This window comes from Penicillium cataractarum (assembly GCF_028827025.1).
Source record: "Penicillium cataractarum strain IBT 29864 chromosome Unknown utg000007l, whole genome shotgun sequence".
Taxonomy (NCBI): Eukaryota; Fungi; Ascomycota; class Eurotiomycetes; order Eurotiales; family Aspergillaceae; genus Penicillium; species Penicillium cataractarum.
The window spans coordinates 2,083,942-2,099,414 of NW_026622743.1; the positions used below are offsets into that span (position 1 = coordinate 2,083,942).

The window sequence follows — 15,473 nt, forward strand, 5'->3', positions numbered from 1 at the left end:
GCGGTGTCCTCACCCCGTACATGCTGAACCCCGGCGAGTGGGACTGGGGTAACTATGCCGGTTTCTTCTGGGGCGGCATCTGCTTCTTGTGTATTATCTACACCTACTTCCGCGTGCCTGAGCCTCGCGGCCGTTCTTTTGCCGAATTGGATATGCTCTTCGAGCGCGGCGTGAGCGCTCGCAAATTTGCGACCACCGAGGTTGACGTCTTTGATGAGAGTATCGAAGGCCGGGTTATTGATGAATACCGGGCGCAGAAGAACGCCACGAATGACCCTAGCCAGGTCGAGAAAGACGCTGGCACTGCATGAATTGATGTTGATGTCATGTAATAAATTCTCATGTCTATGATGACCCCCGTCGTGTTGTTGTTGTCCAGCCAGTCAGTCCTATCTGTCTGGTTTTTGTTCTTATCGTTGCATTTCTATGCCCAGGATGTATATAATCATAACTCTCTGTATCTACGCCATTTAATAAATATTAATTGCCATTCGTGCCACTTTTCTTTATAATCAAATCTGGTCCATTTGCCTCCCCCACTATGAATGACATTGTCGAGTCGAGCGGCGTGCCTGTAAGTGCGGTAGGCCCCGCGATCCACGGTTGACAGCCGTTGGTGTCCACCCGTCCAGCCGCTGGCAGTGCGAAGTTGGACCTTGTCCCTTCTTATCTGGGGCAAGACCCTTGGAGTCCAGGACACATCCGAGAGATTTGAATCTCCTCGTGTCTGTATCTTCTTCTGCAACGCGGGGTACAACCGGGGTTCCACTTTTCCCCTGCAGCTGCGATGGACGTCACATTCATCACAATCCACGGCAAGTTGTACCCGGCTGCTGCTGCTGCTGCTGGCTATAGCAGTGTGCAACTGGAGTAGTGGATATTTATTCGTCACTTGGAAGCTAATAAACCTCCGTGCAGATTTGTCTCGTGATGCCTCGATCCTGTATGCCTCGGACAGCATCCAGGTCGTACTCGGGTACCAGCCACCTGAGGTACTCAACCGCTCGTGTTGGGACTATTTTCACCCGCAGGAGCTGCAGTTCGCCCGCAGCGTACATGGCCGTGGCGTCAGACTTGACAAGGCTGCTGTCCTGAATTATTGCTCCATTCGCCACAAGAATGGGTCGTGGGTGGGCTGTGAATGCGTCTTCACAGTGGTTTACGATGTCTTGATCGCAAGTACCACAGTTTACGGTCGGGGGAGAGGTAGTCAAAGTAAGCTTTTTTCAGAGATCAGACCCAAACTATCGGTGCAGATGCTAACATTTTTAATATTCTAGAGCGTGCCATCGATGCTCCAATCGTGCGCCAGCTCTTCGACTCCTCGCCCAATGACCCTCGTTACCATATGCTTACTTTTATCTCGGACAAATTCTCGCGACGCCTTGCAGAGCCCCTTCACGAACCGCGCGCGGCTCTCTTCGTCAATCGCTTTACTAGAACTGCCACTATTATGTACGCCACTAGTGGCGTGACTGAGATTCTCGGGTTGAGGCCGCACCAGCTCATCTCCAAAAGCTTCTTCTATTGTATTCAGGAGAGATGCTTACGGGATGCCGTCCGGTGCCTTGAAAGTGCCAAGGCCAATGATTCGATTGCGTACCTGCGGTTTTGGTTCCGCAACCCATTGCTGGATGACAATGTAGATGTGGGCATGGGCGGGTACAATGGCCCGGTTTTTGGTGTCACGACAGACCCGTACACTCGAGCAACGCCTCCTATCGAGCTGGAAGCCGTCGTCTCGTGCACTTCAGATGGATTGGTCGTCATTCTGCGTCGTGCTCGAGCTCCCATCCCCAGTGCCACTCTTCCGCCTCAGCCGGTACCTGTCTATTCCAACGGGATCTTTGCAGCGCCGTGGGCTCTTGAACCGGTTTACGCATATGGCACAGCAACTTATCCCCATGATGGTCTTTCTAATCCAGCATACCGAGAGACCACGTCCAGTCTCTGTCGAGAGAATCCTTCGCCAGGTCTGGCTGCTACGCCAGCGACAAGCTCGCAGAGCTCGTCTCAGCCTTACCCGGCTGCAGCAAAGGATGCATCGTCTCACGGTCCTCAGGAAAATCTCCTCATGGACACCATTCGGGATGTGGCTGTCTTTGCGTGGGGTATCATCGGTATCAATCGTTCCTTGGAGCAGCATAAATACGGATCGCCGTCGGGCAATGCGCATCCGGATGCGATGGTGGATGACAGTTTGGACGATGAAGCTGCGGCTGGCCGTGGCTAGAAGTACATATTCAATGTACATTTGACGTGATATAAATGACGACAGATTCTACAACTCAGGACTCATCATTTACATTAAAGGGTTTGCTCGGAATTCCTTCTACCGAATCTTTCCAATACTTTACTCGTTGGACCACTCAGCCTTCTTCTTCTCAGCAAAAGCAGTCATACCTGTAGACATATTAGTTTCCCCGTTTACAATCTCAACCCCCCAGGCAAAACATGGGATGAAACTCACCAATCTTCTGATCCTTACTTCCAAACAAACTGTGGAAAAGTCTCCGCTCAAACTCAACACCCTCCCGCAACGACAACTCCTGACTCTTATTCACAACCTCCTTACCCGCAACAACAGCAACCCGGCTATACCCCGCAATAGTCTCCGCAGTCTTAACCGCAACCTCCAACAACTCCTCCTTCCCCCCATCAACAACCTGCGCCGCAAGCCCCCACTCCCCAGCCTCCTTGCCACTAAAGTTCTTACCCGTCAGAATAAGCTCCATAGCCTTGCTCTTGCCAATGGCGCGGGTGAGACGCTGCGAGCCGCCGGCGCCGGGGATGGTGCCGAGCTTGATCTCGGGTTGTCCGAAGGTCGCGTTCGAGGTGCAGTAGAGGATGTCGCACATCATGGCGAGTTCGCAGCCGCCGCCGAGCGCGTAGCCGGATACGGCGGCGATGACGGGTTTGCGGATTGTGTTGGCGAGGTGCGACCAGGGGGCGATGAAGTTGTTTGTGTAGGCGGCGGCGAAGGTTAGGGGGCCATTTCTTTGATGTCGGCGCCGGCTGGAAGATGATTAGTCTTTGTGGTTGATTGTGGAGATGAGATGTGTAGATTGGAAAGTGTGGTATACGTACCAGCGAAAGCCTTCTCGCTTCCGGTGATGATGATTGCGCCGATACCATTGTCATTGTCGTACTTGGTCAGGGCGTCATTGAGCTCGGTAAAGAGAGGGCTGCATAGGGCGTTGAGGGCCTTGGGTCGGTTGAGAGTGACTGTCCATAATTAGGTGATTTTGTTCTGGCCGTAATTGCCTCTGTTTACTTACTCAGGCCGACTCCAGGCTTGGGGGTAGATGTGAGGATGTGCTCATAGCTTGGGCCAGAGGAGTACTGTCTCACACGGGCCAGGTAGGAGCTCAAGGGGACAGCGGTCCGCGAGGTAGCCAGACGAGCGCAGCGACGGGCAAACATGGCGATTGATGTGTAGAAAATCGACTGCAATGAAAACAAGACGAAAATGGCTAGGAGGCTGCGGAGCGTTGATATCGGAACACAAGGGAGAAACTATGATGTATGGGGGTCCCCGCAGCCGACGGAGGGCCGAAGTTAACCGTCCCTCGGTCCAATGTGACTGATGTTGACACCTCAGGCAAGATTTGCACTAGCCACAGAGCCAAGTCGGAAGATTTGAATTACATAATAAACACCGCCACCACGCCACACGTCACATGTCCAAACGTGGCTGGACAGTCATCTCTCCGCTGATTGGACCAGCGCCAGGGGACACTTTGCTCCTGTTTTCCAGAAACGACTGCGTTCAGCACTGCGGATCTACGTATACACCGGGCTCGTCTTGTTCTCTACTTCTCCTCCTTCCTCATACCCTCCTCACCTCCGCCTTCACAATGGATGTCCCCGAGCCAGACCAGTCGCCCTTCACCGCCGTCACGGCGCATACCTCCAAATTGACCCGGGTGAGTTCTGACTTGTTGCTTGAGGGGGGCGATTGCGACCAGCGCAAACGCAATGCCCTACCTCCCCATTCCTTGTTCGCAGGGATTAGGTTGTCCCGGGAAACCTTGTGCTGATGATTATCGCTGTAGCAATACCAAGCCTACCTCGATGCTTCGACTCCTTACACTACGTATCGTTGGGTCGGATCCGGTGTTCTGCTCATCATTTTCTTCCTGCGCATCGTCTTCGCGCAAGGATGGTACATTGGTACGTTGCCACCTGGACCTACTTCGAACGCTGCTATGGCAGTATATATATCCGATGGAAGAGTGAATCCATTATGGGAAGGATCTCCGGAAGACATCGGGAGATAAGGCACGCGACGCAACAGCTGAACTCGAACTAACATGATACTCTCACCCATTAGTCGCTTACACTCTCGGCATCTACCTCCTGAACCTCTTCCTCGCCTTCTTGACCCCCAAATTCGACCCCTCCCTCACCCAGGATGAGGGCCTGGAGGACGGCGACGCCGGCTCACCCAGCCTCCCTACCAAGCGGGACGAGGAGTTCCGCCCGTTCATCCGCCGCCTGCCCGAGTTCAAGTTCTGGCACTCGGCTACTCGCGCTATCGCTATTGGCTTTGTGTGCAGTTGGTTCTCCATCTTCGATATCCCGGTCTTCTGGCCCGTCCTGGTCATGTACTGGATCATCCTGTTTGTTCTGACTAGTACGTATCTCAAAGCTAACTCGATCCAACCATCAAACATGCGAGGGATGTATGCTAACGTCATCCTTCAATCTGCAGTGCGCCGACAAATCCAGCACATGATCAAGTACCGCTACGTGCCCTTCTCCTTCGGCAAGACCCGGTACGGTCGGTCCTAAGCCGCTTTCTTGTTTACTATCCCCTTTTTTATTACCCCGCCTCTCTGTCGCCTATAATCAGAGAGTCGTGTGAATGTCAATTGTGTGTATGTGTGTGTCCCCCACTGGCCGCCATCGCTTATGATATGAGCGAGGGGAAGAAAAATGGAAGTGGGCGGCGGGACTTCATGGCGATGCATTTATGAATTCCTCCATTGTAATCCCTATGTTTTCTAGAGGGCGCTTTTGCTTCCTTGTGCATGCCCTGCTGGTTTTCTCTTTATCTGTTTGGTTTTTTTCTTGAAACCTTTCTTTTGACCTGTGAGATATGATTAGATTTGGAGTCGGTGCTCATGCCGGCTTTCAATGCCTTTATTTGACGACTGAATATATGGACCATGAGTAGAGAATTCGAGTATTTTTTGGTGATGACTTTTTAGCTTGTTGACACATGATGCAGAAACAAGGTACATTGGAATCTGCAGCTCCGTTGCACTTGACCTGTCGCCTTATCCTGGAAGTCGCCCTCGGCATAGTTACACAATTTGCTGCTAGATCAACTCAACATTCAAACGAGTGAAATGAGGGGATTTCGTACTTCTTGTTCCCATGACCTCGCCTTGCAACGGTCATACTGTCGTTAGATAGTGACTGGGGAAGCCTTGCGATATCGGTTCGACGATTCCACAAACAAGGTAACAACGACACTCATGATACCCATCAACTTCCTGGATCAATAGGATTTATCGGAATCGGGAAGTTTCTTCAAGTTTGAGAAGCCGCTTGTCTAACGCTGGCTAGATGCAGTTCGGAATCGCCAACTTTGAACTTGATTGGCTGGAGGGTATATAAGTAGAGCCTCATGAGATGGCATATAAATACCTGCTCTGAAGTCTTCTAACCTGCCAATCTCGATCTGCGAAGTCTCTTGCAGAACGTCCACTTTCGGCCTTTCCCACTCAACTCTAGACACAGTGAGTCTACAAAGTAACCAGCGATGACTTTCTCTACTTCCAAAGCCATCCTTCTGGCCATTGGCCTCGCAGCATCGGGACTAGCGACAACCATCAACTCCGAAGGAACTAACGTGGAAAGGGATACAAGAGTTCGTAGCTGTGAGTGATCCTCCAAGTCTTACAACTTTGACTAGTCTCGATTTCTTTATGAATATTTTCTGACACAATACAGGCGTTGCGTTCTATCGTGTGGCTACAGGAAATGACTGTTTCCAAATTCGAGAGGCTCATCCTGACACGTTCACCATGAAAGAACTGTTGGAGTGGAATCCGAAAATTAATCGCAATTGCACAAATTTGCTACCCGGCCAGACTATTTGTATTCGGAAGCTAAGGAAGGATTGTCCCAGTGGAGCTTAAGTTGGCTCAAGGCTTTTTTTTGGGTCAAATGTGGGATGGGAGTCGAGTTTCATTGATGAAGTGTGTAGGTATTGGAATTTTGGTAGCGAACAATTGAGATTGTTATACGTTAATACAATTCGTCTCCTCGACCAAATCAACTATTGGATCTATTGATACCTTAGAGCAAAGTCAACGCTAGTCTCGGGATACCATGTGTTGTTATGTTGGAATTTTGCCTCCTAAAGCTTGATTCTCGGATGATCGAAACACCAATGCATAAAATTTAAGTAAATTAATGGATTGTATTGCTAAGTAGAGACGTTCAAAATTCATCAAGACATATATAGTGTACACGACGAACACCTCTAGGCAAAGCGCTCTACGAAGGCGGAAGATCCATGGGCTCAATCTCGACAGTGATATTTGATAGTTCTCCCAAACACTTCAACGACTCGAGCGAGTCTACGAGCGCAGGCTCCTGATTGTTAGGAACGCAATCCTATCAAGAAAGAGAGTAATGATCAGTGACCAGTCACGTTTCACGAATCAGAGTTAAGTCTCACCTCTAGTTTCGACCACCCGATGATACCTGCAACGACCTCGTCATCAAGATTTTGGCTCTTGCCGTAGGTGACCGATACTTTGTCTCCGTATCTCTCTTTGGCTTTTTGAGATATGGCCTCCCAGGTCTTTAGAGCAGTCTCGGCATTCTCAGCATTTGGAACGGTCACGCGGAATATCTCAATGCTAGATGCAGAAGCAGCATCTTTGGGGCTGAGATTTGTGTCAAATAGCTGCAGCGTCGGTGGTCCAGTCACTAGATGTCTGATAGAGGCCGCAAAATTCTTGAACTGCTCCGAGACAATGAACGCGTGGAAGGATTCAATTTTCTCCCATTCTACATATCCGGAACGGATCAGCCTTAGAATTCAAGTAAGATACTTCTTAGGTCTGGGTAGCTCACCAAATAGTAGAAACTCCCTGTGTTCCTCTCTCACATTGCGTCCATTTTCGGTGAGGACCCATCCACGGTATGCGCATAGCACTCCAGGGTTGGGGTCGGTCAATCTCTTGCTAATGATAGGCCAGTCTCGCTCGATTTCATCAAGTGAAGCCTGGTCAGGCTTGATCTTGGGGAAGATAAGTTCGGTAATCGCCATTGTTTTTGGTCAATGTAGTTGTAGTTGTAGTTTTGAGAAGAAGATGGTTGGTGATTCCGTTAAAATATTCGCGCGATTCATGATGCTTTTATATGTGATCCGTACAGTAAGCGCTTCAGATAGAAATAGACACTCGGGAATATTGTAAGGCGAATTGCGGGCTTGCTATAGACCGTTTGCCGTTGGTCTAATGATTTCAAAGCGGTCATCATCATTTCTGTAGGCCTCAAGTCAAATAGGGCGATGCTATTGGATGCCTTGTGGCGTCAGCAGTGGTGGGGGTTTGCGGAGTTGCGGAGTTTCAGCGGCGTTGGTGAGATTGACTTCGACTCATTGCCTCTTCGTAATCGCTTCTTTCCTCCACATATCGTACGGACCTTCCAAAATGCCTTCTAGACCCTCCGAAACTCGCTCTCGGCAGAAATCGTGCGTCGCATGTGCGGAAGGAAAGAGGCGCTGTAATCGCCAAACTCCGCAGTGCTCTCGCTGTGTCGGTCGGGGGCTGAAATGCACTTACGTCAACGAATTGTATGCAAAGAAGCACCAAAACAACGTATTTGCGGACGTGCAGCCAATAGAATCTGAGCTATACCATAACTTTGAGGACATTATATCATCGTGGTCTCCGAATAGCGACTTCTTTATCGATGCTTCAAGCGCCACAGCTTCCCAGCATACTGAAAGCCCTCCCCTCATTACTTCTCCATCACTATTTCCAGCCATCTTCTTCCCAGACAAAGTCTCTCCTGATAAATGGTCATTGAAACTGTGTCTGCGAATTATCAAATCCTTCCCACGGACGTTCGTACTGTCGAGACGAACGCCCTTCATCCATCAACGTTTGTACGAGACTTATTTACCCAACGCCATCCAAGATGCCTTCGCAGTCTCCGCAGCCTATTGTACAAAGACAGCAGAGACTGAGGATATGGCACTACGTGTTCTAGAAGCCAAGACTGCGAGCCTCGTGGAGCAAGTCCACCAGAAAACTTCTCTAGAAGAACTGCTCGCATCCGTCCAAGCATTGATGTTTTTCCATATCATTCAACTATTCGACGGTGATATACGTCAACGATCAATAGCGGAGCGCAACATGGATACACTGCGAGCATGGACTACTCGACTCCAAGTTCAAGCCGAAAGCCTGAGTCAAACGGCTTCCTGGCAGGAATGGATCTTCGCGGAAAGCATCCGCAGAACTGTCATCTTTTCCGGATTGATCGATAGCTTATACTCGTCGTTGAAACATGGTTATTGCGCGAATGTCAAAGAACTGAGCATGATGCCATTTACACCAAAATCTGAGTTATGGACCACTACAACAAGCGCAGCGTTTTTTGCCGAGTCCAGTCAGCCGGGATCTGACATGGTTCTATATGGAGACTTTTCAATGGCCTGGGAAAATGGTCGGGTATTGGGAGAACTGGACGATTTCCAGAAGCTGTTACTTATTCCTTGTGTCGGCGAGAGGTATAAAGATGCGCTAGAGCTTGAGAATCAATCATAGGATTCAAGGTGGCCATCGAGACCTTGGTGAATCGAAGAACCAAACTCGGGAATTGGGCATCTACTTAAATTTGCCAAATTAACCTTATCTTTCGATTTCTGTCACTATCGGGTGTCCCTGTACGCTAATGCACGACGCAATTCAAGGGACAACACTTGATTGCTTATAAGTTATGCAACGATGACCCTGCACCCGCATGTAACGCTCGTTATGCAGCACTGAAACTAGTTGAATAGCACATGCAATCCAAGCCGTCGAGACTACCCGATTAGAATTGATTGTGGGGACGGGACTCCATGATGTTCCTACATTGGCTGAATGGGAGAATGACACTATGCAACAGGAGTGTAACAAGCCTTCGGAAATGTCTTGGGAGTTAGCTGACAGAAAATAGTCTACAGCGCTTCTAGGGTGGATCCATCAACATACCTATCACCTATCAAAGAGTGGGGTGGGCTAGGACCTGCAGGGCCAGCTGACCGTTGTACAACTTCCTATTTTGCTAAGAACTAGAACAACAACCTCAATTTTAGCCAGTCCCCTATTTTAAGCTTGTAACTAAGCCTTAATCTAGTATTGCTCAAAGTCTTGGCTCTTTCGGCACTGGTTGGCGAACACTTTGAGCTGACGGTGCCCCACAAATCTTCCGCCTGCTAGTTTTATGAAATTGCCAAGACAGGAAGGAAAACAAAAAGTGTGCATATATCGATCTGGAGAAAAAAGGACAAGAAGTAACGATCTCCTGGCAGATCTGCTCAGGTTAACTAAAGTCAATCGCTCCTTCGACGTGATTATTGGCTGACCCAAGCAGTAATTCACATGCCTCTAACTAAAGTGTCATCTCTAACGTTTATGCTTGTTTTCTGGAGATGCAGAGTATGTGGCCTACCATATGTTTACTTTTCAATGTAGAATGAGGTGAGAATATAGTATCATCGGTTAGCTAACATGGCCGTAAGAACTAAGCCTTTAGACGCTCCACCAATGGCTTGAGTAAGTAAGAATTTCGATTAGGGACTCCGAGAGTTTCAAAAATCTATAAGAAGGCCCTGAAACCTCGAGAAATTGCTTTCCATCATCTCCCTCAAAACCCCAATTCCATCTCTATCCTCTATACACAATATTCAAGATGAAGTTCCCCATTATGCTCAGCGCTGCTGCCCTTTTCGGCCACGCCACTGCCTTCTACGGTCAGATGGCTGCCACTGCCCTTTCCTCGAACGAGGGTACGACTTTCCAGACCATCACCCTCACGGATTACAACACCGGATCTACCTATTCGGGCATGCTCTGGGGAGGATTCAATGCTTGCACGACGTACGAATGCTCGGTCGGGTAAGTTCTATTCCTTTCGAAATTCGAATTCATCGAGTGGACTAACATTTGGGCGCTACAGATTCGATGAGACTAGTGCTGGAGGCTACACTTTCACTGCTAAGATGTGGCGAACCAGCGATGGATGCCACAACATTGATTTCCTCGGTGCTCTGGACGCTGGCCACGGTTACTGCTGTGGCTCTCTGCCATGTGATTTTTCTGCTTAGACCGATGGGAGGTGATCTTCCAGAGTTATGTCGTGGATTGACTGAGGGCGCACTCGGCGCGCTGGCTGTGAATCTGTCGAGAGTGTTTAGCTAGGACTTGCAAATATTGGTCTCTCCTCACTACCTACAAAGTTTTGGCTCCTTATAAATATTACATATTTTCTGCGAGGTCCACCACCTAAGCGGTACTGCCCCCTAAACAATCCTCTGGTTTTGTACATTAAAGACTTCGTATAAAGTTTAAGTATCTCAATAACTATAGTATTCAGACCCGTAGAAACTAATCTGAGCAGCTATTTGAATAATCCACTAAATTTCTAGTATAAATTTCCAAGACCCTTCGTGGAATAATTAATAATAAGTTAGTCCTGGAGAGATGTGAATATTGCTCGAAAGGCGTCCTATAAAAATCGCTATTAAAATAGAGTATAGTAAGAGAGAAAGAGGGATACATTATACCTAAGTCTAACACCTAACGGGGCTCTTTCTAAGCCATTGACAGCCGCTGTGTCAGCCTTCCTAATGTATATGTTGTCTATATCTTTATTAATACTTATTCTAAATACTATCTCATGTTTCTTCCCTTAGTTCCGACCCGAATCTGCTGCCCTTACTTACCTACCCTTCCCCTGTCCTGCCCGGCGATACCTCTGCTATAGTATTATCTAACCCTTTATATCTCTTATTAAGAACTACTAAAGCGTGGTTATTAAGAACTCGAAATTTGTGTGAAGTAGATTTTATACAATTTTTCTAAGACAAGATACCTGAAAATTGAATTCATCCGAGAACGGAACCCTTTCAACTATCCAGTCCGCATTAATGAAGTGGTTAACACATTTGTCTTTCACGTTGATTGGTTTGGACGCACAGAAGCCGCTTTCAGTGACATTCCAGAGTGCACTAATATTGACTACTATACCATAGTTACGAAACAGTTCACATTTCCTGTAGCTATGGTCTAAATCCTAGTTACCGATGCCGAGGGTTTAGTCGGGAAGTTCACGATTAATGAGTTGATTATTTAGATCCGCAAATCGATTCCTTCTGGCGCATATAGATTTTGTATCCTTGCTGAATTCCATAGGCAGAAGACGCTCTAACGGATAGTCGAGTCGAACCAAGACTAGACGCTTGTTAAGCCTGTGATCATCGACTAGACTAACTCTACAACTTTTATTACAGCGCTCCAAGAAGTCAATCTGCATACTTCTAGAATGAGAACTTAAGAGATAAAAAGCAATTTATTCAGATTTCTCCGTGTCTTATGGAGGTAGAGAGTTCAGATACTGTCTATAACTCTAGAAAACCTCGAATTCTGATGTATTTAGCTACCCATATCCGGCATAATGTCTGCAGTTCAAAATTATTAAGCATTGATCAATGATTGGATTGTATTCACGAGCCGGAGATTATGTTTTGGACAAAGTAATGAAGAATAGGCATCGAAAATTCCTGAAGAACAACTGGATATCCGACAGGCTATGTGGCTGGCGGAAAGCTATCCAATCATAAATTCGCATAAACATCTTTTTATATATTTTGAGCCCCGATTCGGACCTAAAACGGAACCATCTAACCCTATGTGCTGCTAGGAAGAGTTCCACTCAAGCCTTCAATACATGTGGGACCTGAGGATACAATTAGTGTGAAACTTGCAGAAGAGATCCTCTTCCGATGCAGGGAACTCGATGGCTTGAAGCTGCGATACAGAAAATTAGGCTTAGATTACGGCTAGTGGTTGTTCAGTATTGATCTTATGTTAATGCACCTGAATCGTGGGGAAAGTTCCAGTTGTGTAACATAAATAAACTCAAAGACATCGAGGGGCTTTCGATCTACTTGACATCGAAGACATTTTCTAAGGGATATTCTGTACTTTAGGTGGATGGCTATATAGCTCCAATAGTGTCACTGACTCCTTTCTACAAAAGATATGCCTCATTCTAACTGGAGGGGATGTTGATACTTGCAGTATAGTGTTCGACTCGAGGTACTGAAGTCCCTGCATAGATAGTAGCTGGATGGATATATTGAGTTTTTATTTATCTCGGAATATTATGCATATGCGAGCTATTGCAGTGGAGCCCCAGAAGCTTGGAACCCAGACAGATTTTCCAACACATCTTATCCATCACCAGATAATCAACAGTTCAATGATGATACTGAGCCATCAAGAAGGCATGACTCGGCAGGAATCTAGAAAGATCCTTCGATATGTGGAAAATGAAGAAAACTGAACTTGGTCATTCTTCTGGTCTCTGAATCAGTATTCTTGGAATACCACTATTTTATGTGTTTCCACATACACGTTGGTCATGACGGCTACCACAATCCCTACAGCCACCGTGGTGTTTACACGCCTTGAACGCAGGAGTATATCCTCGCCGTTATAACCGTGAAATTTCTCGAATTGCTTAGCGAGATCCAAACATGTAGGCTCTTTATCTGAATCTGGAAAGACATGAGCATTATCGAGCTACGCCATCTTTATCCTTTTTGCCCCGGAGCAATCGAGCTTCTGAAGTTCTTATTAAATCAATCGCTTGGTGAATTTGGAAGAAGAACTCATATCACAATGCTTTTACAGTTTTGGCTTCAACTCTCTCATATTTTGCAAAATTTGTCTCTCTACAGTCCATGACCATCTCGTCAGTACACTCCCAAAAGTGTAATCGGACTACGATCGGAGCTATAGAATAGTGTCACACACGTGCCGCACTCTCGGGCTGAATCTGAGACCCGCCAGGCTCCACCGATGATGGGTGCCGGTACCAAACTTCCCAGCATCGTAGCCTATGCAGTACGTACCAATAATAAGTTAGCAAACAAAAGAACGCCACCCCGCTGTCAAAGTTACCGTCAAACCAAACCTGTGACGGGACTGCAGCATTGAGCACAACATGGTGGCTGGGCTGAATGCACGGATCATAGTTTGGCTGTGCTAATGCTCACTGGCTCGTATCCCCACTCCTATAGATGCCGAGTCAGTAACCAAGTCCTGAATGGGGAGGAGGCTTAGGTATGTACCGAGTATGTCTCCAGTCCTGTAATCACTGTCCCCATTCCTCTGTTAAAAGAGATCATCGTGGATGACCCATTATTCTGAACAATTCGATCTCCGGGCAGGAGGGTCTCCGATCTTGAAGAAATCACGCATCATGGATACAAGTATGGGCCGTCAAGCGGGGACTGATCGGCTTGCTACAGTGAAAACTGGGGCATATCTGCATCTATTCCGATGCGGAATGACTAGGCATTGAGTATACGTCACGTCTAGGTGATACTAGAGTATCTGCAAACACGCTCGCTAGGCAAAAATACAGCTTGGGACCTGGCCAGGCCTGTGACAGGGGTTAATTTGGAATTGGTCTTTGTTTGATGCCGGATGTTTCAAGTCGAGGCCTTCTAGTTACGGTTACAATATCCATACACATGTACCAAAAGTTTCATTTTTCTAGGCGAAGTGAAATATAATATAATCTTGGAAGAATTCGATATAGTTTGCTGCACAAACAGTACTTTACTAAAGTATGTTTCTTTAAGCTCTTGTCTAAAACTAATTAATTACCAAAAGAGCTACCCGTAGGTAATTATTCCCTCTGTACATACAGAGGGAACTAATACCCAGCCAGCCATAGATGGGCCCGCCTATTTTTGCCCGTGCCGAAGCGGAACTTTCTTCAGCTGAAAGTGGAGCTGCGGAGTCCGGACAAACCGGTTCCCATCTTTTCTCCTCATCTCCTCCACTCAACCCCGTTCGACCACATCAGTCTAATGCACCTCGAAATAAACGAGGGGAACTCAAGAGGAGAATGTGGCAGCTGGTTGCTTCTTGTACGGCTTTCACCGGAAGCATAGCCGACTTCGCAACCAATGGCCCGATCTGCCCCCCTGTCAAAAACGAGGCACTCTGCATGAATGCCTTAAAAACTGCGCTGCGCTTACCAGGGGCAGTAGCAGGGGGTTCTCTCAATTTTGGAGCATCATAGCGAGCTGGCATCCAGTCATTGCTTCCATAGAGTTCCTTTCCCCGGGAGATGATCTCGGGAGGAGCGGTAGCAGCGCTGATCCTGAGGAAGAACTCGAAACCTGAGTGGATCGTGTTGCGTCAGTCATGCTGCATGGTTCGTGACGGCTCAGGATCGATCGGCAATGGCTGGCATCCCGTCCCCGCACTCAATATAGCACGAACAATGTGCCTAGGACATGCTGGTTTCTATACTAATCGATCGACAGTTCGTCCGAGGGGTGAAATCAAACCCTCGTTCTTGTTGTACCCTGACATCCATTGGGTACCGGCTGGAAGGGCCGGTGGTCCATCTTCCTCCCCATTAAGGACCTGCACCACGGCGCCGTGGCGGAAAACTAGCGCCGTCCTCCAGCCAGCCATCAAGAAGAACGAATACTCTGCAGGTTATATCCGAGGGTGAGGGGATTCAACACAAGTACGACACTGAAACACTCATTGATACCACAGGCAACTCGTTTGGCTCTCAACCGGGCTCTCCGAGAATCTGGACCTCGAACGGATTTTAGCTGTTCACGTTAACAGCCGCTGTGAACAATGGCTTCCACCTGGTGTGGACTCGTGGGCCCTTGCTCTTTTCCTGTTGTCAAATCAACTAGGGCAATGGCTGAGGTGGAGAGAATAATGCCAATCACTATCATCGCCATGCAGGCTGTCTTGCAGGTCTCCACGTTCTGATGCTCCACGCTCTTTCTTATTGAGCTGGAACACGGGATTTTACCATTCAGGATTGGCGATACGCTGAGTTGTTCAAGCTGCATGCCTCCATATCTCCCCATTGGCCTTTCTATGCCTTAAAACCACCGAGGTCCGAGTGTTACCAACGCAAGTCTTAAAGTTACGGGGTGATTGAGGTGTGGGAGGCAGTGTCAACTACCATGATGCCTTGGGGTCTCATGGCATCTCTTTTCCTATTTAGGGAAGCTAAGAGGGCAGGGTCTCGCTTGTTGCCGCCGCTCTGACTAGATTGCAAGGTGGAGAGGGGTGGAGGAAATAGTTCACAACCACAGAAGCTGAATATCATACCCACATTTCTATACCGAAAGGCGTAATGGTGATGTGAAGCTCCCTCGCCACTTTCAGTGCCCAGCCTCGTACCGA

General features: G+C 47.9%; 6 protein-coding genes across 6 annotated transcripts; 4 read left to right on the forward strand and 2 right to left on the reverse strand.

Annotated features, from left to right (window-relative positions):
* Positions 1-787: 787 nt before the first annotated feature.
* Positions 788-2,233, forward strand: N7496_008388 (PAS domain-containing protein; the record flags this gene model as incomplete). The annotated part of the gene is made up of 3 exons (XM_056701307.1): positions 788-857; positions 919-1,215; positions 1,281-2,233. 3 exons carry the CDS (start codon positions 788-790, stop codon positions 2,231-2,233), a joined length of 1,320 nt encoding a protein of 439 aa, XP_056553370.1.
* A 120-nt stretch (positions 2,234-2,353) lies between these two features.
* On the reverse strand, positions 2,354-3,423 carry echA (enoyl-CoA hydratase echA; the record flags this gene model as incomplete). The annotated part of the gene is made up of 4 exons (XM_056701308.1): positions 2,354-2,403; positions 2,471-3,015; positions 3,084-3,225; positions 3,279-3,423. The coding sequence occupies 4 exons, from the start codon at positions 3,421-3,423 to the stop codon at positions 2,354-2,356; spliced, it is 882 nt and encodes a 293-aa protein (XP_056553371.1).
* A 434-nt stretch (positions 3,424-3,857) lies between these two features.
* Positions 3,858-4,794, forward strand: N7496_008390 (Rer1 family protein; the record flags this gene model as incomplete). The annotated part of the gene is made up of 4 exons (XM_056701309.1): positions 3,858-3,926; positions 4,056-4,173; positions 4,334-4,636; positions 4,715-4,794. The coding sequence occupies 4 exons, from the start codon at positions 3,858-3,860 to the stop codon at positions 4,792-4,794; spliced, it is 570 nt and encodes a 189-aa protein (XP_056553372.1).
* Positions 4,795-6,510: 1,716 nt separating this feature from the next.
* On the reverse strand, positions 6,511-7,291 carry N7496_008391 (uncharacterized protein; the record flags this gene model as incomplete). Its single annotated transcript, XM_056701310.1, has 3 exons — positions 6,511-6,630; positions 6,695-7,029; positions 7,096-7,291. The coding sequence occupies 3 exons, from the start codon at positions 7,289-7,291 to the stop codon at positions 6,511-6,513; spliced, it is 651 nt and encodes a 216-aa protein (XP_056553373.1).
* Positions 7,292-7,676: 385 nt separating this feature from the next.
* On the forward strand, positions 7,677-8,798 carry N7496_008392 (Zn(II)2Cys6 transcription factor domain-containing protein; the record flags this gene model as incomplete). The annotated part of the gene is made up of 1 exon (XM_056701311.1): positions 7,677-8,798. The coding sequence occupies one exon, from the start codon at positions 7,677-7,679 to the stop codon at positions 8,796-8,798; it is 1,122 nt and encodes a 373-aa protein (XP_056553374.1).
* Positions 8,799-9,927: 1,129 nt separating this feature from the next.
* On the forward strand, positions 9,928-10,342 carry N7496_008393 (uncharacterized protein; the record flags this gene model as incomplete). Its single annotated transcript, XM_056701312.1, has 2 exons — positions 9,928-10,133; positions 10,195-10,342. 2 exons carry the CDS (start codon positions 9,928-9,930, stop codon positions 10,340-10,342), a joined length of 354 nt encoding a protein of 117 aa, XP_056553375.1.
* Between the last annotated feature and the right edge of the window lie 5,131 nt (positions 10,343-15,473).